Source organism: Anser cygnoides, chromosome 1 (genome assembly GCF_040182565.1).
Source record: "Anser cygnoides isolate HZ-2024a breed goose chromosome 1, Taihu_goose_T2T_genome, whole genome shotgun sequence".
Classification (NCBI taxonomy): Eukaryota; Metazoa; Chordata; class Aves; order Anseriformes; family Anatidae; genus Anser; species Anser cygnoides.
Genome location: NC_089873.1, coordinates 1,693,504 through 1,712,797, shown reverse-complemented (window position 1 = coordinate 1,712,797; position 19,294 = coordinate 1,693,504). Strand labels below are relative to the sequence as shown.

Below are 19,294 nucleotides of genomic sequence, written 5' to 3'. Positions count from 1 at the left end.
CGAAAGCCTTAATGCTTTTTCTCTTCAGTTAAGAAGTCATCCTGACTTGTATTTCTTTACCAGCCATCCCAGTAGCAGTGGTACCAGCAGCACGGTGGCCTTGTCAACCAGAGGGTGGCTTATGCTGTCCGCGTGAAGACAGAATCAGAGAAGCATAAATATCCGAGTTGGAAGGGACCCACAAGGATCATCGAGTCCAACTCCTAGGTCCCCAAAGGACCACATAAAAATCAGACCCTGTGTCTGAGGGCGGTGTCCAAACGCCTCTTGAACTCTGTCAGGCTCGGTGCCGTGACCACTGTCCCTGGGCAGCCTGTCCCAGTGCCCGACCACCCTCTGGGTGCAGAACCTGTCCCTAACCCCCACCCTGACCCTCCCCTGTCCCAGCTCCATGCCGTTCCCTTGGGTCCTGTCGCTGTCCCCAGAGAGCAGAGCTCAGCGCCTGCCCCTCCGCTCCCCTCGTGAGGGAGCTGCAGGCCGCCATGAGGCCTCCCCTCAGCCTGCTCTGCTCTGGGCTGAACATACCAAGGGCCCTCAGCCATTCCTCACATGTCTTCCCCTCTAGACCCTTCCCCATCTTTGTAGCCCTCCTTTGGACACTCTCTAATATTTTTATGTCCTTCTTACACTGTGACGCCCCAAACTTCACACAGTGCCTGAGGTGAGGCCGCACCAGCATGGAGCAGAGCGGGCCGGTGACGATGCCCTGGCTGCTACCAGAGCCCCGTGCCACGAAGAGATCAAAACCGAAACCGATGCAGGCAGAGACCTGCTGGACATCAGCCTGGAGCCACGAGCCGTGCCTGGCTGGGAAAGCTCCCGCATCCTGTTGACTTCCACGGTTAATCACTGAATGGCAGCTGCTTCGCTGGCTCTTTTCGCTTTCCGAGCGCCAGCTCCAGAAAGGCTTCCGTCTTCCCGCTCACCTAAACGTGGGCAGAACAATGCTTGGGAGCTAAATGGAACTGCAGACGCCGGACCAGGGACCTCCTGCGCTTCCTTCCAGCCTCATTTATTTTCTGCCCACCCCGTGGCACCGGGGAGGAGAAGGGGAGTGAAGTGCCATGACAGGAGGCCTCGCTCGGCCGTGAGTCCCTACAGCAGAGCGCACAAACATGAGGAAAAGAGACAGAAGGGAGGAAAGGACAGGAGTTGTGAGACACCTCCTGCTTTCCAGCTGCCTGCTGAAGCCCCTTTTGCCTTCCAGCGGAGCCAAACGGGTCGTGGCAGCCGCCACTTTGCCTCCAGAGGATGGCGGTGCCCATTTGGGGCAGTCACCGGGCCGTGGCAGGGCTGGCCAGCAAGCCCTGGCTGCTGCAGTGGGGGATTTCACCCCAAACCTGCTCCCTCTCCCCATCATCGTGGAGGCCGAGACACCCAACTAAAGCATCGGCCACTCTGCGTGCGTTATTTTATATACAATATATACACATTTTAATATAAAACGTCACCACAAAGCTGCCTGTTCCGTAGCAAGGGGGAAACGAGTGGTTAACAACAGATAAACAGGTGGAGAAGGGAAAACCTGCAAGGGAATATATTCCCTAGGGCGTGTTGTTGCTTTCAGGTTTTGGCAGTGTCTGTAGTGAATCGCTCCTGCTTGCGCCCCCCTGCAAGCAGCCGGAGCCGGTGGGCACCTGGGGTCGGTGCCGAAAGTGCCCCCGAAGGATCCCTGAGTTGTGTCCGAGGGCCCCTGAGCCGCAGCGGGCTGGTGCTGGTGCTGGTGCTGGAGCTCCTCGCTGCGGTCGATGGCTCGGGGGTGGCTGAAAGAGAGCCGGGAAGGAGTCAGAGCACGGCAGAAGGATGCTCGCCCGGGTGTGCAGTGACCGTGAGCAGTGGTTTGGGGGCAGTTTGGGGTTAAAGCAGCTCTAGGGACGGTGTCTAGGTGGCCCAACCCCCAAGGGAAGGGGTGTGATTTGGGGCAGGGCAGCCTGGTTTCAATGCCAGCACACAAACCCTGTCCCCTGTACCCAAAAACATCTTCCACTGGGGCCAACGGCCCAGTCTGCAGTGAGGATGGGCGCATCCTGCTGCCTGTGGGCATGGGGCACCCATGGGTGTCCTGCTCATGGCCTGCCTCAGTGCCTCACATCCCGCTCCTCCGGCCCGTGTTTAAATACCTCCTGCTTTTTGGCCCCCAGCTCAGGCCACCCCACCACTTCCACCGCCCCAGGGTGCTCCCAGGGCTCACCCACCGAGCTGCCCAGCAGGATAACCACGCACCTTCGGCCGACGGAGCGGGCTCTTCCGTGACAGTCACTTGGTCAGGCTGGGCAAAGCAGCCGCGTGTCCCCGGGGCGAGGATGCGCCGTGTGCAGGGCAGCTGGGGACGGGGGACGTGCTCTGCCCCGCGCCGCTGCCGCTCGGGGAAGCATCCGGCTTTCCAGCCGAGCCCCGAGCACCCTCCTCGCTGGCCGGGCTGGCAGGTACACCGAGTTGCCCGGCCGTGGGTGCTCAGCCCGTGGGGAAGACGCCGGGTGGCACCGTCTCATCGTCCTCGGCTGCGGCGGCGGGAGCCACCATGGGGATGGCCGTCCCCGCCACCGTGTACTCCTGCTGGGCACTCCTGTGGACGGGAGAGGAGCGTCGTCGGCACCCAAAGGGTTTTCCCCAGCTTTTAGGACAGCTCAGGGGACAACAGTGGCTTGTCACCAGTGTGGGGGGAACCGCGTGGGGCTCAGCACACTTACATTTTCATCCTCCAGCAGCAGCAAGCCACAACGCTGGCGATGACCAGCAGCGGGAGCCCTGTGGGAGAGACGAGGCAGCCGATGAGCATCTTCCGACGCATGGCCAAGGGAACAGCCCCGCTCAAAACGCCTCCGTAAAGAGCCAAAATTGCGTTATGCACAACTTTTCACAGCGTATTTTTAAGGTACCTTCCCTGCTGGGGGAAGAAATAGGGGCGCTGCATCCTGCCCCCCCTTGGAGGCATCGCTCCCGACCGTGGCACAAACCTCGCACGGCTCTGAGAGTGGCTTTCAGGGTAAAAATACAAATTAAATTAACCCACGCTTGCCAAAAATGAGCTTTTTTTGCTCAACCGAGCGCTGCTTACCGATGGAAGAGGCCAATATCTGGGCGGAAACTGAAAAAGAAAAAAAAAAAAGAGAAATGGAGATTTTAGCTACAGAGCTGGGGAAGCCCAGGAAAGGGGAAGATGCTGGGGGGAACAGCGTTAAAAAGGAGCTCGGAGAGAAGAGGAAAAAGCACTGAAACAGTAAAAGAGCCTGCACTGACTGAAACGCAGCCCCGCTGGCAGGTTGTCTCCCTTGGGGAGGTGAACCAACCTGCAGCGTGGTCCGCGGGGGCAGTGGGCAGCGGGGTTGTCCCCAGGGCCATCCCTTTTCCTGGCGGAGACGTCTCCAGCAGCGGGGACATTGCCGGCAGCGTGGACGTCTCCGGCGATGGCCCATCAGCCACCGGCGGCACGGGCGTTGCTGCTGGAGAGGGGCTGGAGGTCGGAGCGGCGCCGGTGGTTCCTGCTCGGGGAAAGGGTGTAAAACCCTTTGAATCTGGGGCAGTTCTCAGTGGTGCTCTGGGCAGCGCCCTTACTCCGTGCATGGCCTCGCACCGGATCCAGGCAGGGGGTGGCAAGGGCGACCCAGCCCACCCCACAGCTATGAGGCCGTGGAAGGTCACGCGGCTGAGTTGCTCGAGCATGGGATCAGAGAATCGTAGAGGCGTTAAGGTCAGAAGAGCCCTCCAAGATCATCTGGTCCAACATCCCCCTACCACCACCATCACCCACTAAACCACGTCCCCAAGCACCACGTCCAACTTTCCTTGAGCACCCCCAGGGACGGTGACTCCACCACCTCCCCGGGCAACCCGTCCCAACGCCTGACTGCTCTTTCTGAGCAGAAATGTCTCCTCATTTCCAACTGAACCTCCCCTGGCACAACTTGAGGCCATTCCCTCTAGTTTGGCTTTCCACAACGCTTTCTCACCGTGACCTCAGCCAAGGCAGCCCCAAACACCCCCCCGTGGCGCCGCGTTCGCCCCTTCCTCACCTCTTTGGGTCGTCCTCATGGTGGGCAGCACGGTCGGGAGCTCGGGGCTGGGGGTTTGCAGGGGTAGAGCCGGGTCCCCTTGGGGAAGACACAACGCGGAGACGCCGTCAGCGGCGGCGGCAACGCCACCCCGCGTCCTCCTCCGCCCCGTCCCCGCGGTCCCCCCGTCCCCAAGGCCACCCGGCGAGAGCTTACGGATGCACTGCAGGCTGGTGGGCGTCCAGACGGGCTTGGCGTCGTGGAGGACGCACTGGATGAGGCCGGAGGTGCCGGCTTTGCGCTTGTAGCCCGGCTTGCAGGTGTAGCGCAGGCAGGCGTTGAGCTGCGTGTTGTTGCCCACGTCGATGTGCGCGTTGGCCACGTCCTTGGGGCGGCTGCATCGCGCTGTCACGGGGGAGGAAAACAAAGAAATGAAGGCGATAACGGGGGCATGAGGCGCTCTCCTGGCTCACCGTGCCCAACGGGGGGGGTTCCATCCTGCTGGGGAAGGGGGTACGGGGCATTGGTGCTGCTCCAGGGCTGGGAGAGCCTCATCCAGCACAGAGCCTGCAAACGGAGGTGGCTGTGCCTGCACGGGGGGCACGGGGAAGGGGGACAGCGGTGTGCCACGCACAGGGCCCCGGTTACAGCCGGGTTTCTGGCACATTTGTGGTCCCTTCGAGCAGCTCCTTTTAGCAGAAAAAAGCCTTTTAGCAGAAAAAAAGCCTTTTAGCAGAATGTCTCCTCCTGCAGCGAGCTTCTCGGTCAGCCGCGTCCCGCCGCCAGCCACCACGCTCCGGCTCCGCTCTGTTCTCCTCCTGTTTTGCAGGACGTGGGAATTTCCAGGCGCTGCACAAGTCCTCCTGCTGCTTCCTGGGGTCGTCTCCCCCGCTGGTGGCTGCGACCCACAACCCCAGAGGTGGCCGAAATCTGACCGCCACGTGGCCAGGCAGCAGGACGGTGGGGACCTGAGTTATCACTTTCCTTCTCCCCAGCAGCGCTCGCGCTTCCCCTTTAGCTCCGATCTGAGGTCGGTTTTGCAAGAGGGTGTCACGATTTCGCTTCCTTTTCCCTGGCGCGGTGGAGAAAGTTTCCCGGCGGCTCCTACCCCGAGGCTGTGCCCTCGCTGCGACATGGGAAAGGCTCGCGTGTCCACAGCCTGTCCCCAGGCCTGGGCAGAGCGGTGACGCCGCGGGGCGCGCACCGGGACGTGGTCGGGACGTGATGCACGGCGTGGATGCGCGGCTGCGCGGCACGGATGGAGCAGTGCCCCCCGGGATGGGGCACGTTTGGCAGGGAGGGATTCCCGGTGCGATGCTGGGCTGAAGCAACGTTTGGTGATGTCCCCGAGGCTGGTGTCCACCAGGAGTCGAGGCTGTAGGTGAGGTCCTAATCCTTCCCAGTGGCTCTGGGAAGCGCCCAGCGGCTGCAGCGGTGCGGCGGGGCCGGGAGCGGGGTGTCGGTAGGAGCACAAGGACAACGGGGTTGGGATTGCAGTGGTGGGGATGGGAGAATAACGGGGACAGGAGCACGACGGTGACGGGGCTGGAACGATGGTGGCAATGGGATTGGGAACGTGGTGGCAGTGGGGGACAGAGATGGGAGCACGACGGGGACAGGAGCATGGTGGCAACGGGGACAGGAGCGCAATGGGTTTGGGAGCGTGACAGCAACGGGGACAGGGATGGAAGCATGATGGGGATGGGAGCATGATGGCGATGGGGACAGGAGGACAACAGCGACGGGAACGTGGTGGGGACGGGAGCGTGATGGGGATGGGAGCGCGATGTCAAGAGGGATGGGAGCACGATGGGAATTCCCATCACAAAGCCAGCAAAAACAGTTCGTGAGCAAACCCCGTCACAGCCTCCCTCTTGCACGAGCCCTCCTTCCTCTCCGGGGTCCATTTCTGGGCATTTCCACCCGCTCTCAGGGCAGGGGCACGGGGCACGTACCGCTGCTGCTGCCGCGCTGGCAGCAGTGCCGCAGCTCCGCGGCACGTGTTGGCAAAGGCACAAAGGAAGTGGGCAGCAAGCCAGGACCGGCTCGCCGCCCTGGGAGAAGCCAAAGGGCAGCTTCGGGCGCTGCCATGTGGGTATCCCTCGTCCTTCAGATTGACAGGGACAAGCCAAATCACACGGAAATAAAAGCTACTTAATGCTGAAACGCCCCGATTTGTATCCGCAGCGTCTCCTGGCAGAGCCCCATGGATGCCTGGGGCGGTCCGAGCCACCCGGGCTGCTTTGGCTCCCTCTTCCCTTCGTTTTGGTGTTTGGGCAGCTCCGTGCCACGTCCCCCGGTGCCGGGACGTCCTGAAATGCTGCAGACACCATCGCTGAGGTCCAGGGCGTGAGTGACGCCGGGCGCGTGCCGAGCGCGTCGGTTCTCGGCCTTCGCTCAAGAGAGCGGTGACATTTCCAGGAGGAAAAGGAGGCAGCGCCACGGGACGCTCCGCGGCACGCTCGCCTGGCAATAAACCTGCAGCGGTGCCATAAAATTAGTGCAAAGACCTTCCGGTGCCAAAAATAAAAACGATGCGAAAGCGAAGCAAGCGCGGTGGGAAATCCAGCCGGCAAAAGGGGAGAAAACCTTCGGGGGCTGAGATTTCCAGCTGGACGAAGCCCCCCGGGTTTGGTCAGTGCCAGGGACTGGCATGCAGCCAGCGCTTGCCAGGGTTTGCTTTCCCCTTACAAAAAACAAGCCATCCGCCTTCTGTTTTCCTAGATAACTCTAGGAAAAGCTCACAAAACTGCCGGCACGGCCAAAAGCATCCCTCTGTTGATCCCCGCTCCTTCCCAGCGTCTCAGGTTGAGTTTTGCCGTTAATGTGCCAGCCCAAATGCTGAAAAACTCATCGCACGGGAGCGAGCTGCTGTGCTGGGCGCACACCTCGGGTCCAGGCGGGTTTTGGACCCTGGACTCCTCGTTCCTGCGTCACCAAGCCGTCCCCCTCCAGCATCAGGGGCTGCACAACCCCAATGAGACATCAGAGAATCCCCATCGGGAAAGCTTTCCCGTGTTGGTGGCTGAATCTCCTCCGAAAACGATCAGCAAACTGAGAGCGGGTCCCGTTTTCTGCGAATGTTATCAAGAACATGAGCCAAAAAAAAAAACCAAACTGGAGGAAAGAGAAATTTCACAGCTCTGTGCCCGAGACCAGAGGATCCACGGAAGACACCAAAACCACAGAAATAAGTAAAACTTTTTTCCGTTTTGCAGCTAACGTGCCCCAAAGCACGTGAAATCGAACAGCCGTGCCCGTGGCTGCGAGGAAGAGGGGTTAGGACGGAAACATCCAACGAGGAGACACCGGTGGGTTTGTCTCTTACCGAAAAGGAAAAATCGCTCCGTGGTAAAATCAGGCGTGACGGTAATGGAAGGTGTTAAGAAAATAAGCACAAATTTAATTTTCGCTGGAATTAAGTTAAAACTGAACACACACCGAGTTGCCCCCGTGAGTCGCCTGCTGAGCAAATCCTCAAATCCCCAAATCTGCACAAAAAAGGGCGAGTTCAGGTTCAGCCCCACGCATCCAGGAGAGCCGCGGGGAGCCCGGTGCTGGCGCTTCCCCTGCTGCCAGGCTCAGATTCACCCTCCCCGCTTCCTAAAGGCAAGAAAAGATTTCTCCTGACAAATACCCACGCGTTCCTGTGCTTTCCCCGAGAAACGCGGCCCCGGGGATGGAGAGCGGGGGGCGCGACACCTGGTGCGAGCTCCGCGGGATGCAGCGGGTGCAGCGGCTGCAGCGGCTGCGGCACCCCCCGAGTTACCCAGCGGCCGAATTAAAAGCGGCCGAGTTTTCCTCGAGCCACCAAACCTGCTCCCGACGTCCTTCCCCGCGTCCCAAGCAGCTCCGCATCGCGCCCTTTGTTCCCGACCGCCCCGGGTAAACGCGCTCTGTGCCCCAAACCGCGGTCCTGCTTCCATCGGCGCCGCCGGGAGCATCATCCGTGGGGCCAGGGCAGGAGGTGCTGCCTTCGGGGAAAACGCTCTCGTGCGTTTCGTTCGCCGCCGGAGTCGCTTTACAGCGCTGCGTGCACACGCCGGCTGTTTAGAGATGGGAATAAACTCATTTTCCAGGGCGTTGCTGTTTTGGCAGCCAGCAGCCAGATAAAGGGAGCACGAAAGCCGTCCCGAAGCTCTGCAGGGCGCCCAGCCTTATTTCCCGTGCTTCCACTTCCAGGCAAACGTTTCCAAATCCCCCCCGTTTTGCAGTTAATTAAGCGGGGCTAACACGTGCAGAGGAAGGTCTTGCGGCCCGGTGCGAGCGTTTCCCCTGGGCTCTGAGCATCGCTGGCTCCTCTGACGGCGCGGCGCCGGTTTTCCTGAAGCCGCTTGGGAGAGGCGATGCCAAATTTCCACAAGCTCCCGGTCTGGCGGCGATGCCACGAACTGCCCCGAGCCCCGCGTCGCGCCCCAGCTCCGTGCCCCCCAAAGGGAACCCCCCCCCCCCCCCCGCCGTGATCCGTCTCCCGTGGGGAGCAGCGGCGGGACCCGGCTCCTAAAATCGCCCCCGAACCTCCAGGGACGCCGGTGGGGGTTTGGGGTGGGCGCTAAGTGGGGCAGGCGGGTACCCGGTGGGGTGCAAGGGGAGCTGGGGGAGCAGCGTGGGCGCAGCGTGGGCATCCGTGGGCGCAGCGTGGGGACCCGTGGGTGCAGGGTGAGCACTTGGGTGCAGCGTGGGGACTCTTGGGTGCTGCGTGGGGACCCGCGGACGCTTGGTGAGCACCCGTGGGTGCAGGGTGAGCACTTGGGTGCAGCGTGGGCACCCATGGGTGCAGCGTGGGGACCCGCGGACGCTTGGTGAGCACCCGTGGGTGCAGGGTGAGCACTTAGGTGCAGCGTGGGCACCCATGGGTGCAGCGTGGGGACCCGTAGGAGCAGCGTGGGGACCCGCGGGCGCTTGGTGAGCACCCGTGGGTGCAGGGTGAGCACTCAGGGTGCAGGGCGGGCACCCACGGGTGCAGCGTGGCCACCCCGGGAGGGAACCGGGGGACCCCAGGGCGAAGCGCAGCCACGCCGGGAGCCCCCGGGCGCGCACCCAGCGCCTCCCTCCCCGCCGGGGCGGCCCGGGCACCCATGGGTGCCCCCTAGGGACCACGGGGGGGGGCTCGGGCCCCCCGCCGGCAGGACGGGAGCCCCGGGGAAGCCTCGCTTACCGGTTTCGCCGGCGGCCCAGGGCAGCAGGAGGGCGACGGCCCCGCAGAGCAGCGGCAGCAGCGGGCGCGCCATGGGCGGCGGCACCGGGCCGGGGGCTCAGGGCTCCCCCGGGGGCTCCGAGGCGCTGCCCCGCCGCCCTCCGCCGCCGGCCATGGCCCTTTCCCTTCCCTTCCCTTCCCTTCTCTCGTCTTCCAGGCCCTGCCCCTTTCGCTTTCGCTTTCGGCCTCGGGTGAGCCCGACGGGGACGCGCCCGCCCCGAGGGGATGGGGCCGCCAGGGGGGCGGCACCCGGTGGGGGGGGGTGGAGGGGGGGGGTGGGACGGGGGTGCGGTACCCGAAAGGGGGAGATGTGGTACCCCAGGGGGGTGCTGTGGCCAAAAGGGGGAGATGTGGTACCCCAGGGGGTGCGGTAGGGGGAGGGAGGATGCGTTACCCCAGGGGGTTGCAATACCCAAAAGGGGGGGGATTCTTTACCCCAGGGGGTTGCAATACCCAAAGAGGGGGATGCAACACCCAAAGGGGGATGCAACACCCAAGGGGGGGGGGATGAAACACCCAAAGGGGGTCATACACTACCCAAAGACAGGATGTGATACGTGAAGGAGGGAGATGCGTTACCCCAGGGGGATGCAATGCCCAAAATAAGGGACTGCAACACCCGAAGGGGGGTTACGATACCGGGGGAAGACGTGTTAACCCAGGGGGATGCAATGTCTGGGGGCGGGACGCAATACTCAAAGGAGGGCTGCGATAGCGGGGGGGAGACACATCACCTTAAGGGGGGGATGGAGCCAGGAGGATGCAGTACGCAGGGTGGGAAGCGGTACCAGGGCGATGCAGTAACCGGAGGGGATGCAGCTCCTGGTAGGGGATGATGAAGCATTCAGCACGGGGATGCGTTGAGGTACCCGGGGGAAATGCAGTGCCCTGGCGGAATGCTACTCCCCCCTGCCCCAGTGCCTGGGGAATCCAGTTGGGTGCGATACCAGAACCCTCTTAAACCAAATTCTCAGCCCAAACTCTCTTTGGGTGGGTGGGGGACCCCAGGGACGTCGATGTCAGAGGCCTGAAATGCTGGAGGTGGAGCTTGCTGGTCCGAAACTGGAAACCAGGCGATGAGCCAAGGCCCTGGAAGATGTGCAGAGCTCCTGCATTTGGACGCCAACCCGCGGCACGTCTGGGACCGCGCTGCTCCCGCAGGCCCTGCTCACAACAAACCTGCCCCAGGCAGCCCTACGGCTCCTTGCTGGGGGCCTCCTGGCTTCGTGTGTCTCCGTTTCCCCTTCCACTGGCCACGAGTTGTTTCGTCTTGGTGGCGAATAGGGGAGAAGACGACTACGACAACAACACAACAGAAAAACAACGAAAGGGGAGGGCTATTTGAAGGATCACTTTTCACGGCCGATTAGAAAGCCTTCGAGAGAAGTAGGTAAACTCTCCCTCTGCCCACCACGGCGAAGGCATCAACCCCCATTAACCTCCCTCAGAGCAAAAGAGGGTTGTGGCTGGCGGCCCAGGCGGCCATCACATCATTAAACCCTTCTGAGTGTATTTTAGAAAGCACACTTCTTAATCTGCGTACTCTGGACAGTCAAGATTTCACCAGACGAGTGCTATGAAGCAATCAGCAGGTTAGAGTTCACAATGAGCTAAAGCAATAAATAGCTGAGGGCGATAACACCAGGATTTGGTAAAGAAAATCCTCAGCCTGCAAGGGCTTCTGCAAACATTCATTCAAAAGCCGCAGAGGACACGAGAGCCTCATACCAGATTTTGGGGGAGGGCTTTTGTAATCCTTATAAAAACAAGCCCTGTAGCTCATGAACATTGCTTAGGTAAGCTAAGCGAAGTGCAAGTGCTTATATTCGCCAAACTGGAGAAATGCAGTGCCTGAGAACAGCACATTTTCAACAGGAGGCTCTTCTGCAAAAACCAGAGCCGTCAAGTGACCGTGGCTGATGATTTCTAGCGTCGTCCCCTTGAGCCCTGCCTGTTCCCTGTCCCAGGGAGTTCTTTGTGCCCTGTCCTCGGCACATGGCACCAAAGGATCCTTCTCACCTTGCCCTTGCCCTATGCACCAAGACAAGGAAGTGATCCTAAAGCATCCCTTGCCATGGGACAGGGAGATGACCAGGGGCTGAGCTCATCTTTTCTATTTTCAAAGGGCTTTGCCAACCCACGGCCAAGCTAATGGTGTTAAGAGTTGCCCTTTCAATTGCTTCTAGCGTCTGAGGAACAAGTTTGGGGCTGAGCTATCATCCACTGTCTCGCCATGCGTCGCTCTGGGGAAGGCTGGGTAGAAAGAGCCGATGAGTTCTGCAAGTTCTGGGAGTCCCAAACAATAAACCCTACAAGGCTCCTGAAGACACCAGTGACACGCGGAGAACCGTGCAGCGTGGCACAAATGGCGGTGTCACGGTGCACGCACGCAAGAACAGACCGGTTTTGGTGGCGCCTGCCCCTTCTGTGCTTCGTTTCCAAGTTCCTGCGCAAATTTAAGAGAGCTTTGAATAGGCAATGTTTCAATAATTCGCCTTGTCAGGTCGCTTTATTGCCTTTTGCTGCTGGAGTTTTGTTTCTTCCTCCTTGGCTACGTAAGGGTTGTATTACTGACTATTTTACTGAAGATTTCTGGGGTAAGAAAAGCTGGATTCAGACCAGGAGTAGAGCCCAGTCCAGTGGCTTCAAAGAGAGAAAACTTGCTTGTTCCAAGAGGCGGCGCCGGCAGTGACGACCCCTCTCCTGCCGGGGTTAAAACGTTCCTTTGTGTTCACTTTCCAGCTAAAAGCAACGGAAACGGTTACTTAAACAGCAAAATAGCGCAGGGCACAACGATAAATCTGCTTTTGCTTTTCTTTGGGGATTCAGCCAGGAATAATTCATTTCTTATCAATTCTAGCATAACCTGTGCCGAGCACGTATAACCCCTGGGGATGTGAGATTATTATAAAATGCTCTTATCTCCCAGGAATGTGTTGGGGTTTGGTTCACCTGTTCTATTTGCATGTGGTAAGTACCAAAGGTTGCTAGGAACTGTTTTTAAAGATCAGATTTGCGAGGTGGAGTGATTTCCCGTCAGCTTAGCATCCCTGCTCTAGTTTTGTGTCTAGAAAGGGCACCTGGACAAAATCAGAATAGAGCCCTGGAAAAAAAGCAACATCAAAAAAAAGTTCAGCTGTTTCCTTACCCAGGAAGCAGTCACAGTGCTAATGCTTTGCCTTATGGCAGCTCCAAAACCGTTGAGGCTCTCTATGAAAGAAGCAGCTGGCTTTCCGGTACAGAAATAACAATTAGGCCTCCTGTAATTAGGTCTGCAAATGAGGAATGCCGGCGCCAGGCTTGGAGAGGCAAAAGTAAGCGTGACCCACACCTGGCACTGCTCCCCACCCGGGGGTGCATAGATGCAAAAAAAAATTATCTTACGGGTGTTGCAGGTGAGTTTTAAAAGTTAAATGTGTTGATTAATAAGGAGAAGGAAGAGGAGGACAAAGAAGAATAAAGAGAAAAAGGAGGAGAAGAATGAGAGAAAGAAGGAGGAGGTGCAGAAGAAGGAGGAGGAGGACGACGAGAAGAAGAAGCAGAAGAAGGGGAAAGGAGGAGGAAGAGAGGAGAAGGAAGAGAAAGAGGAGAAGGAAGATGAGAAAGGAGAAGGAGAAGAAGCAGGAGAAGCAGAAGTAGAAAGGAGAAGGAGAGGAGAAGGGGAAGGTGAAGGAGGAGGAGGAGAAGTAGAAGGAGGAGAAGGAGGAGAAAGAAAGGAGGAGGAATAGCAGGAGAAGCAGGGGAAGGAGGAAGGAGAAGAAAGAAGAAACAAGAAAAGCAGGAGAAAAGAGAATCAGGAGGAGAAGGGAGAAGCAGAAGAAGGAGAAGAAGCAGGAAAAGAAGAAGGAGGAAAAGGAGGAGGAGAAAGAATAAAAAGAAGTAAGAAGGCAACGCAGTGCTCAGCATTCTAGTTGGGACGGTTTTTTGCTAAGAGACCTAACGCACTGCCTGGAGCCCACACTTGTTTGCTGCAGGTTTTACGCACTGACACACATCAGCAGCTTTTTATTTCTGGCTGCAAGGTGGCGGAGTTCCTGGAAATGGGTTGGTTTCTCTGCCCACAGGAATACCCTGGCTCGGCTCAGCAGGCGTGAGCCCCTGTGGCTCTTAAATCCGCGATACCTGGCTGGGGGGGCTCCTGCACTTCCAAAGGCTGCTCCTGGGCTCGACAAGAGGATTTGCTCCGTGCCGGTGTTTCATCAGGCAGGACTTTACCACCAAGAAATCACACGGGAGACGAGCAAGAGGTGGAGTGGGCTGCTTGGCTCAGCGGGGATCTCCGGCGGGGTTTTTTGGAAATTCAGCTCCGTTCCCATGTAGGGCGATGGGGTGGGGGCAGGCACCGATGAAACCACGGAGGGGGTTTCTGCCGCAGGGTTGCTCTGGGTCTTGTCCTCTGGGATCCGTGGCTTTGGGGAATTTCGGCTCTCAGAGCGTAAGGTCATCGGCGAGAAACGCCGCAGCCTTTTCTCCGAGAAAAGTGGCAGATTTGGGCTGCGAACCTTCAATTTATGCGATCGTAGTACATCCTGGGGGAGACGAGCGATGAAACACGAGGCTGTAACACTGCCGGCCAGAGGCTTGGACGCAGTCCCTTTGTCCATAAATCATATCCCCAGGAGACTTCTCTGAAAGCAAAAATAATATTGCTCACTTTATTTATTTTTTTAGTAAGGAGGATGGTAGATTTCTATGGCTCTTTCCAGAAGCCTATAAATGCCTGTCATAGGAGGCATTTTCCCATTTTACTTTCCTTGGGGTGAAAAACATTGTACGTGACGTCATTCAATGGTAGAAAGTGTAACAAGGTACAGGCAAGGTGTGTTACATCACGCCAAAAATCCCTGTGAGCACAGTAGCTTTTAAAACTGCCCTGAGTTGTGTGAAATTAAGCTCGCCTGCATTCGCCGTTGAAAGCTGTAAATTATGGTAACTGGGAGATGTTCACTCCGAAACACTCGTGCGGAGAAAAACGGTGCTGCAAAGGCTTGGAAACAAAACGAAATGAAACAAAACACATTTTCCTCCTTTTAACGAGTTCAGGGAAACTCTCCTTGCCCTCTACACGGTGCCAAAGGAAACAGCTTGTAATAGAGGACTCAAAGCTCGGGGAAAACGGGCTTAGGAGCGGGTTGGTTTTCATTTCACGGATCTTCTCATCCGTCTGTAGATGGCTGAGGGTATTAAGCTTCGACGTGGCTTTATGATGAGATTGAGGGGGTTGCGCAGTGCAGCCTCCCAGCTTGCCCTTGCCGCGAGGATGTTTTTATTTTTCCTCTCGTTGGCCTGAGAAAATCCGTACTCACAAGCGACGTCCCGCAGCAGGCATCTGGGTATGTTGCTGGCCCGCCACACTGCTTTTCTCGAGTTCTTGGAGCTGGCAGAGAAGCTGAGAAAGCAAATGCTCCAAGCTGGCTATTTATAGACAGTTACTCCAAGCCCTGGTTTAGGAGATGCATCGTTACCCGAGGATAGAGTGGCCTAATAAGTTAGCAGAGTCGTAAGGTCATTATTTGTGTTGGTTCGGAGCAGACCATTACGCTGTTTTTAGCCTTGCTCCATCCTACTGCTGAGGAGAGGATTAAGCGGGTGTTGCTGCTCCTGAAAGCAGTCGGAGGTGCAACCGTGATCACGAAACCATGATCTCGGACGTGTGTTCAGCACGTAACAGCTTCAGTGCTGTGCGTGCACGCCAACAAGGCCACAAAATGCCGGGGAAGCAATACTGGTGGGTGCTAAGCCTGAGCAGCCAGGCGGAGCCAGGGGCTCCTGCATAGACCAGGGAGGCAAACGTAAGATAAAAAGGTGCCACCAGAGGCAAAAGAAAAAGGGAGGATAAAGCTGGAAGGGTTAAAGAGAGGAATTTCTTCTAAAAAAGGCGAATTCTGGTTAGAAATGTTTCGTCGCTGAGATGTGAGGTTACACAGAGAGCTCGGTAAAAAAGGATTTAATAAGGAGACAGACGGACTGCTGTGACAGGGACATGGGGCTGGGGCAGACAAGCATACAGACCAGCTCCATTTTCCACCAAGCTGGCCCCTTTTATACCTTTTCTTGTCTATTCCTCATTTTTCACTCCCTGCACACGCCTTCACCAGTCTGCACACCAGCACCCCCAGTACAAGGACCCTCGGGTTTGCACCTGTATCAGTAGGAAAGTCCCAGCTCACCTGGGGTTTTTTAACAGTGCATCAATTAGGGTGACTGCTGGGGTTTGTTTCTTGTCTTTGGCCTCCACTGGGTCTGTATCTCTGTCTATTTTGTTTATGGCTTTCCCCTTTCCTTCTTATCTCCTTTTGTACTGCAAAGTTGCAACAAATAGAAAATAAAAATAAAAACAAATCACTTTCTCGGCATAAGCCAAAGGAAAACGTGCAGCTGAGAAGTGTGTCCTTCCTGCAGGAGAAAGTCTCCCGGCAGCTGCCTCTGTGATTTTTGGGATGGGGCAAAGGATCTATGAGCAGGGGAGCTCGAGAGAGGAGTGGAAACTGCAGACACGGCGAGGAAAGGGCTCGCACAGCACCTTGAAAGCAACCGTGTGTCTTTAACATGTGCACGAGAGCTGAGGAGTGCTGCCACCAGCTTTAGCTGGAGAAGATGAAATACAGACAAGGAATTTGGAATTAGGACTTTGGCTTGGAATAGCAAAATCACATTAACGAATTACGTTCAGAGATGAAGGGATGAACTAGTGCAGGGCATGCCTTCGGACAAGGACTGTCATGGATTTCTGAAAACAGTAGCAGAAAGGTCCCAGAGTGGATTTTTTTGTGAACCTGTACTTTCTGGAAGAAGATTTCTCATCTGAAGCCACAGGGCACTTAGAAAGCATGGATAAAAAGGAATATGCTAACATTAATTAACACTGAACACAGTTTTTAAATGAGCAAGCATTTCTCCTGGGGTTAATTCCATGCAGATACGATTATAGCTTCGGTAGGCAAGATAGATTAAAAGCTGGACGTCGGAGTAACCACTCTAGAAAAGTTATACTGAAAGGCTTTAAACAGTGGTAACAAGTTATTGGCCAGAGTAAAGAACTCAGTCTTGCAAACTGTCCGTGCTGCCAACATTTTCAGCTTTCAGTAAGGTTGCAAGGACATGGGGTTGTTTTTGGAAGATGAACGCTCCTGCACATATATAATCTGTTTATCATTCTTTCTTTCTTTTTTTTTTTAATGAGATAGGAAAAATAAACTAGGATAATACATTTTGGGAGTACTTTGACTTCGTTTGTTATTGTTAAATGCAGCAAAGAGCGGCGGCTTCCTCCAGCTGCTCTGGCCCAGCGTGGCTGATGGCAGGACCCCAACGGCTCCAGCAGACGACACCAGGACCCCAACCTTCTCCCTGGACTGCACATGCTCCTTCAGCAGGCATGCACATGGGAGAGAGAGTGCAAACAGCAAAGGGATAGTTAAGAAAAGATTTAATGAGGGAAGATATAAGAAGATAGGACAGACTGTGATCATCAGGCACAAGGTTCAGCCAGAAAATTGCACTGACCGACCCCGTTTCACACACATTTTGCCTTTTTCATACTCTTTTCTCCCTATCCCCCCTTTTTGATCCTCCTGCTCCCCGTTCCCCCTGCACACCCCCATGGGTTGCAGAGCTCTGCAGTTTCTGCACCCTCCCGGTCCAGGGCCCCTTGGTTCACATCCTACCAGCCGCAAGGTTCAGCCTAAATGGAAGCGGTGCCGGTAGCTCGTTAGCCCGCCAATTAGTGAGACTGGGAGTTCTGTTCCTTGTGATTGTCTCCCACCTTAGAAACCCTCCATCAGATAGCTCTGGTGGCATAAACATTCCTACGTTCTCACCTAAATCAGCGTGTCTGACCGGGGGGCTCCCATCACCGCCTCCCTTTCCTACTACTCCTTCTTGCCTTGGGAAAGGTCCGTGACCAGGCACCCAAGAAGGAGCAGATGCTCTTCTTCCACAACCCCTTGTAGTCATCTATAGCTTTTCAAGTTCTTTTCCCACATTTCTGAGTTAAAACCACAGCCCTCCACTTATGAGAGCTGCTCCACACCAGCCTTATGCACAAATCTCTTCCCTTACTCGCGGGTTACTCGCAGGTTCTCACGTAGGGAATACTTTGATGAAGAAGACTGAGGAGATGCCAAACACTACGTCAAACACTCCCCAAACACCGTGCTGTGCCTGTTAATCACTCGAGAAGTCACTGACTTCTCTTCAAGATCTGCTAGGGGAGGAGGACGCATCTCACCCAGCTTTACATACCAACATCTGGATGTCTCCGCTCAACTCAGTTGCCTTCGATTCCCTCGGAGTCCACAGGAAAAAAACGGCACCTTCTGGATACATCTTAGCTGGTTTCCATCAGAACTGGTGGTCAGCAGCAGAAAATACCTGCAAAGACTTCAAATGACTTCGAATATCTAAACTAGTAGAGCTTTAACACGAGCAGAAGGAAAGACAAGATGCAGTTTTGCAAAACACGCCAACTACCTCTCTTCTTGTGGAAAACGGGGCGTTTTGTAAGGAGACTAAGAGGAAGGTAATACTTAACTATCTGCAGCCACCGTTTCAGAGAGAATTGCTTGGAAATCTGGAAGGAAGCCCTCTGCTCTGCCTCGCCATCTGATACCGAGATTTAGACCTGCAAAGCTTGGACTGGCATGCAACTGCCCCTTCGAACGTTGCTTTCTTAAGGCATTGGATGTAATTGATAGGGATGACTGAGTCAGGATCTCTGGTTAGGGGACAGAGTCCTCAATTGCTCCTTCGTTAACGAAGAGAACTGCAGAAATGGACAGTAACTGCCTCCAGCCTTCCATCTTGCGGAACGTAGCAATCTTGTCTGTGTCTTTCACAAAATGGAGGAATTTAGGTTTGAAGAGAGACATTTCAGCATTCCATGAATGAACATGAGACAGCAGCATGTCCCGCGATGACAGCAGAGAGATGAACGCTGTCCTCTAACTACAAGTTGTGGTTTAACACTTGGATTCGTTCCTTGGATTCAGACACCACCAGCAAAAATTTCTTTCCTTTTATAGCTCTTTCCTGAAAAAGAACCATAAGAACAACAACAACAAAAAAAAACACAGCACAGATGGTTGGAGGTTTTGCTGAAGTGGTTTCGGAGGCCAAGGACCCCTGCTTGTTGTGCATGCTTATGCTGCTTCAGAAGAGTTAAACAATTTTTATTGCAACACTTCTGGTCCAAGCAGACACCACTTGAATTTTCTGCTACAAAAGATTGTATACGGTTACATGAAAACAAGCGTGTAATTCAGGGCATTTGGACAGATTAATCATACTTAAGGAGCAGTTCAAACATTTTGCTGAAAGAATGCATCTTGACCGGGATTTGTCTTTGCTGGACTGCATAAAAAAGCAGAATCAGAAATATTAAGTGGTTTTTATCAATCTCTCTGCATTAACTAGGGGACTGAAACACAAGCCTGTAGCCTGCGAGCAGGCAGTACCAGTCGTCCCATTTCCCAGACGATGTGGACTCAAGGGAATGTAAAGAACAGCAATTCTGACTGCTCAGAGATAAGGAAAAACTCTCAGAAGACATCAGAGAAGACTGTGAGAAAGGATATCTGTCTCAGGAATGGTACAAAGGTCTCGTGGCACACCAGACCGAAAGGAGAAAGTAGTAAACCCAGAAGCTCAGAAAGGGAAGCCCACATGACACAATGCACTGTTAGGCGGCAGAAGTCCAGACAGGCAAATATCTAACCACAAAACCAGCTGGTCACTTTATCATATTGCTTGTGGCTAGAATTAAAGATAAACTTTTCATCCAACACTGTAAACTCACTCACCAGTCTCTAGTTTTCTAAAAACCAAAATGAGAGCTGCTCTTGGAACAGATTATACAGGACGACCTTTTATAGAGCCCGTACTTCTTCTGGGGCAAGAAAAAATTGGCCACAATCACGGAATTGGTACAAACGCGGCACTTTGAGGCTGATCCATCTGAAATTTCCTGGGTTACCAAACCAGACCTACATATGTGTGCTGCCATGACACAACTCCAACTGTCCCAGCTGCCTTGCTGACGGCAACCAGCTCCCGCTGAGGTTTTCAAATAGATTTATGGATGTTCTTTCTCCAGCAGACTAATTTG

General features: G+C 55.6%; 1 protein-coding gene and 1 long non-coding RNA gene across 4 annotated transcripts; both read right to left on the bottom strand.

Annotated features, from left to right (window-relative positions):
* Positions 1-550: 550 nt before the first annotated feature.
* Positions 551-9,366, bottom strand: IL15RA (interleukin 15 receptor subunit alpha). 2 transcript variants are annotated; one of them, XM_048062684.2, is made up of 8 exons: positions 9,151-9,366; positions 4,209-4,397; positions 4,014-4,091; positions 3,291-3,482; positions 3,059-3,088; positions 2,691-2,748; positions 2,224-2,566; positions 551-1,763 (listed from the first exon to the last, which is right to left on the bottom strand). In XM_048062684.2, exons 1-7 carry the CDS (start codon positions 9,221-9,223, stop codon positions 2,455-2,457), a joined length of 732 nt encoding a protein of 243 aa, XP_047918641.2. In that variant the 5' UTR covers positions 9,224-9,366; the 3' UTR covers positions 551-1,763; positions 2,224-2,454. The 2 variants fall into 2 exon arrangements, with proteins under 2 accessions (XP_047918641.2, XP_066854868.1); XM_066998767.1 differs by lacking the exon at positions 3,291-3,482 and having other exon boundaries at positions 9,151-9,365.
* A 1,417-nt stretch (positions 9,367-10,783) lies between these two features.
* On the bottom strand, positions 10,784-18,123 carry LOC136790935 (uncharacterized). 2 transcript variants are annotated; one of them, XR_010831853.1, is made up of 5 exons: positions 17,723-18,123; positions 17,434-17,562; positions 15,360-16,556; positions 13,312-13,817; positions 10,784-11,931 (listed from the first exon to the last, which is right to left on the bottom strand). It is a non-coding gene; the product is annotated as an uncharacterized lncRNA (long non-coding RNA). The 2 variants fall into 2 exon arrangements; XR_010831860.1 differs by having other exon boundaries at positions 17,662-17,791.
* Between the last annotated feature and the right edge of the window lie 1,171 nt (positions 18,124-19,294).

What these genes read in the sequence shown, in the direction of transcription:
- IL15RA (XM_048062684.2), bottom strand. Translation starts at nt 9,223, where the DNA reads ATGGCGCGCCCGCTGCTGCCGCTGCTCTGCGGGGCCGTCGCCCTCCTG. An exon ending in CTGGGCCGCCGGCGAAACCG is followed by an intron (nt 4,398 to 9,150) that starts GTAAGCGAGGCT and finishes CCCCCGTGACAG; the next exon opens with CGCGATGCAGCCGCCCCAAG. An exon ending in TGCTGCTGGAGGATGAAAAT is followed by an intron (nt 2,567 to 2,690) that starts GTAAGTGTGCTG and finishes TCCCGTCCACAG; the next exon opens with GAGTGCCCAGCAGGAGTACA.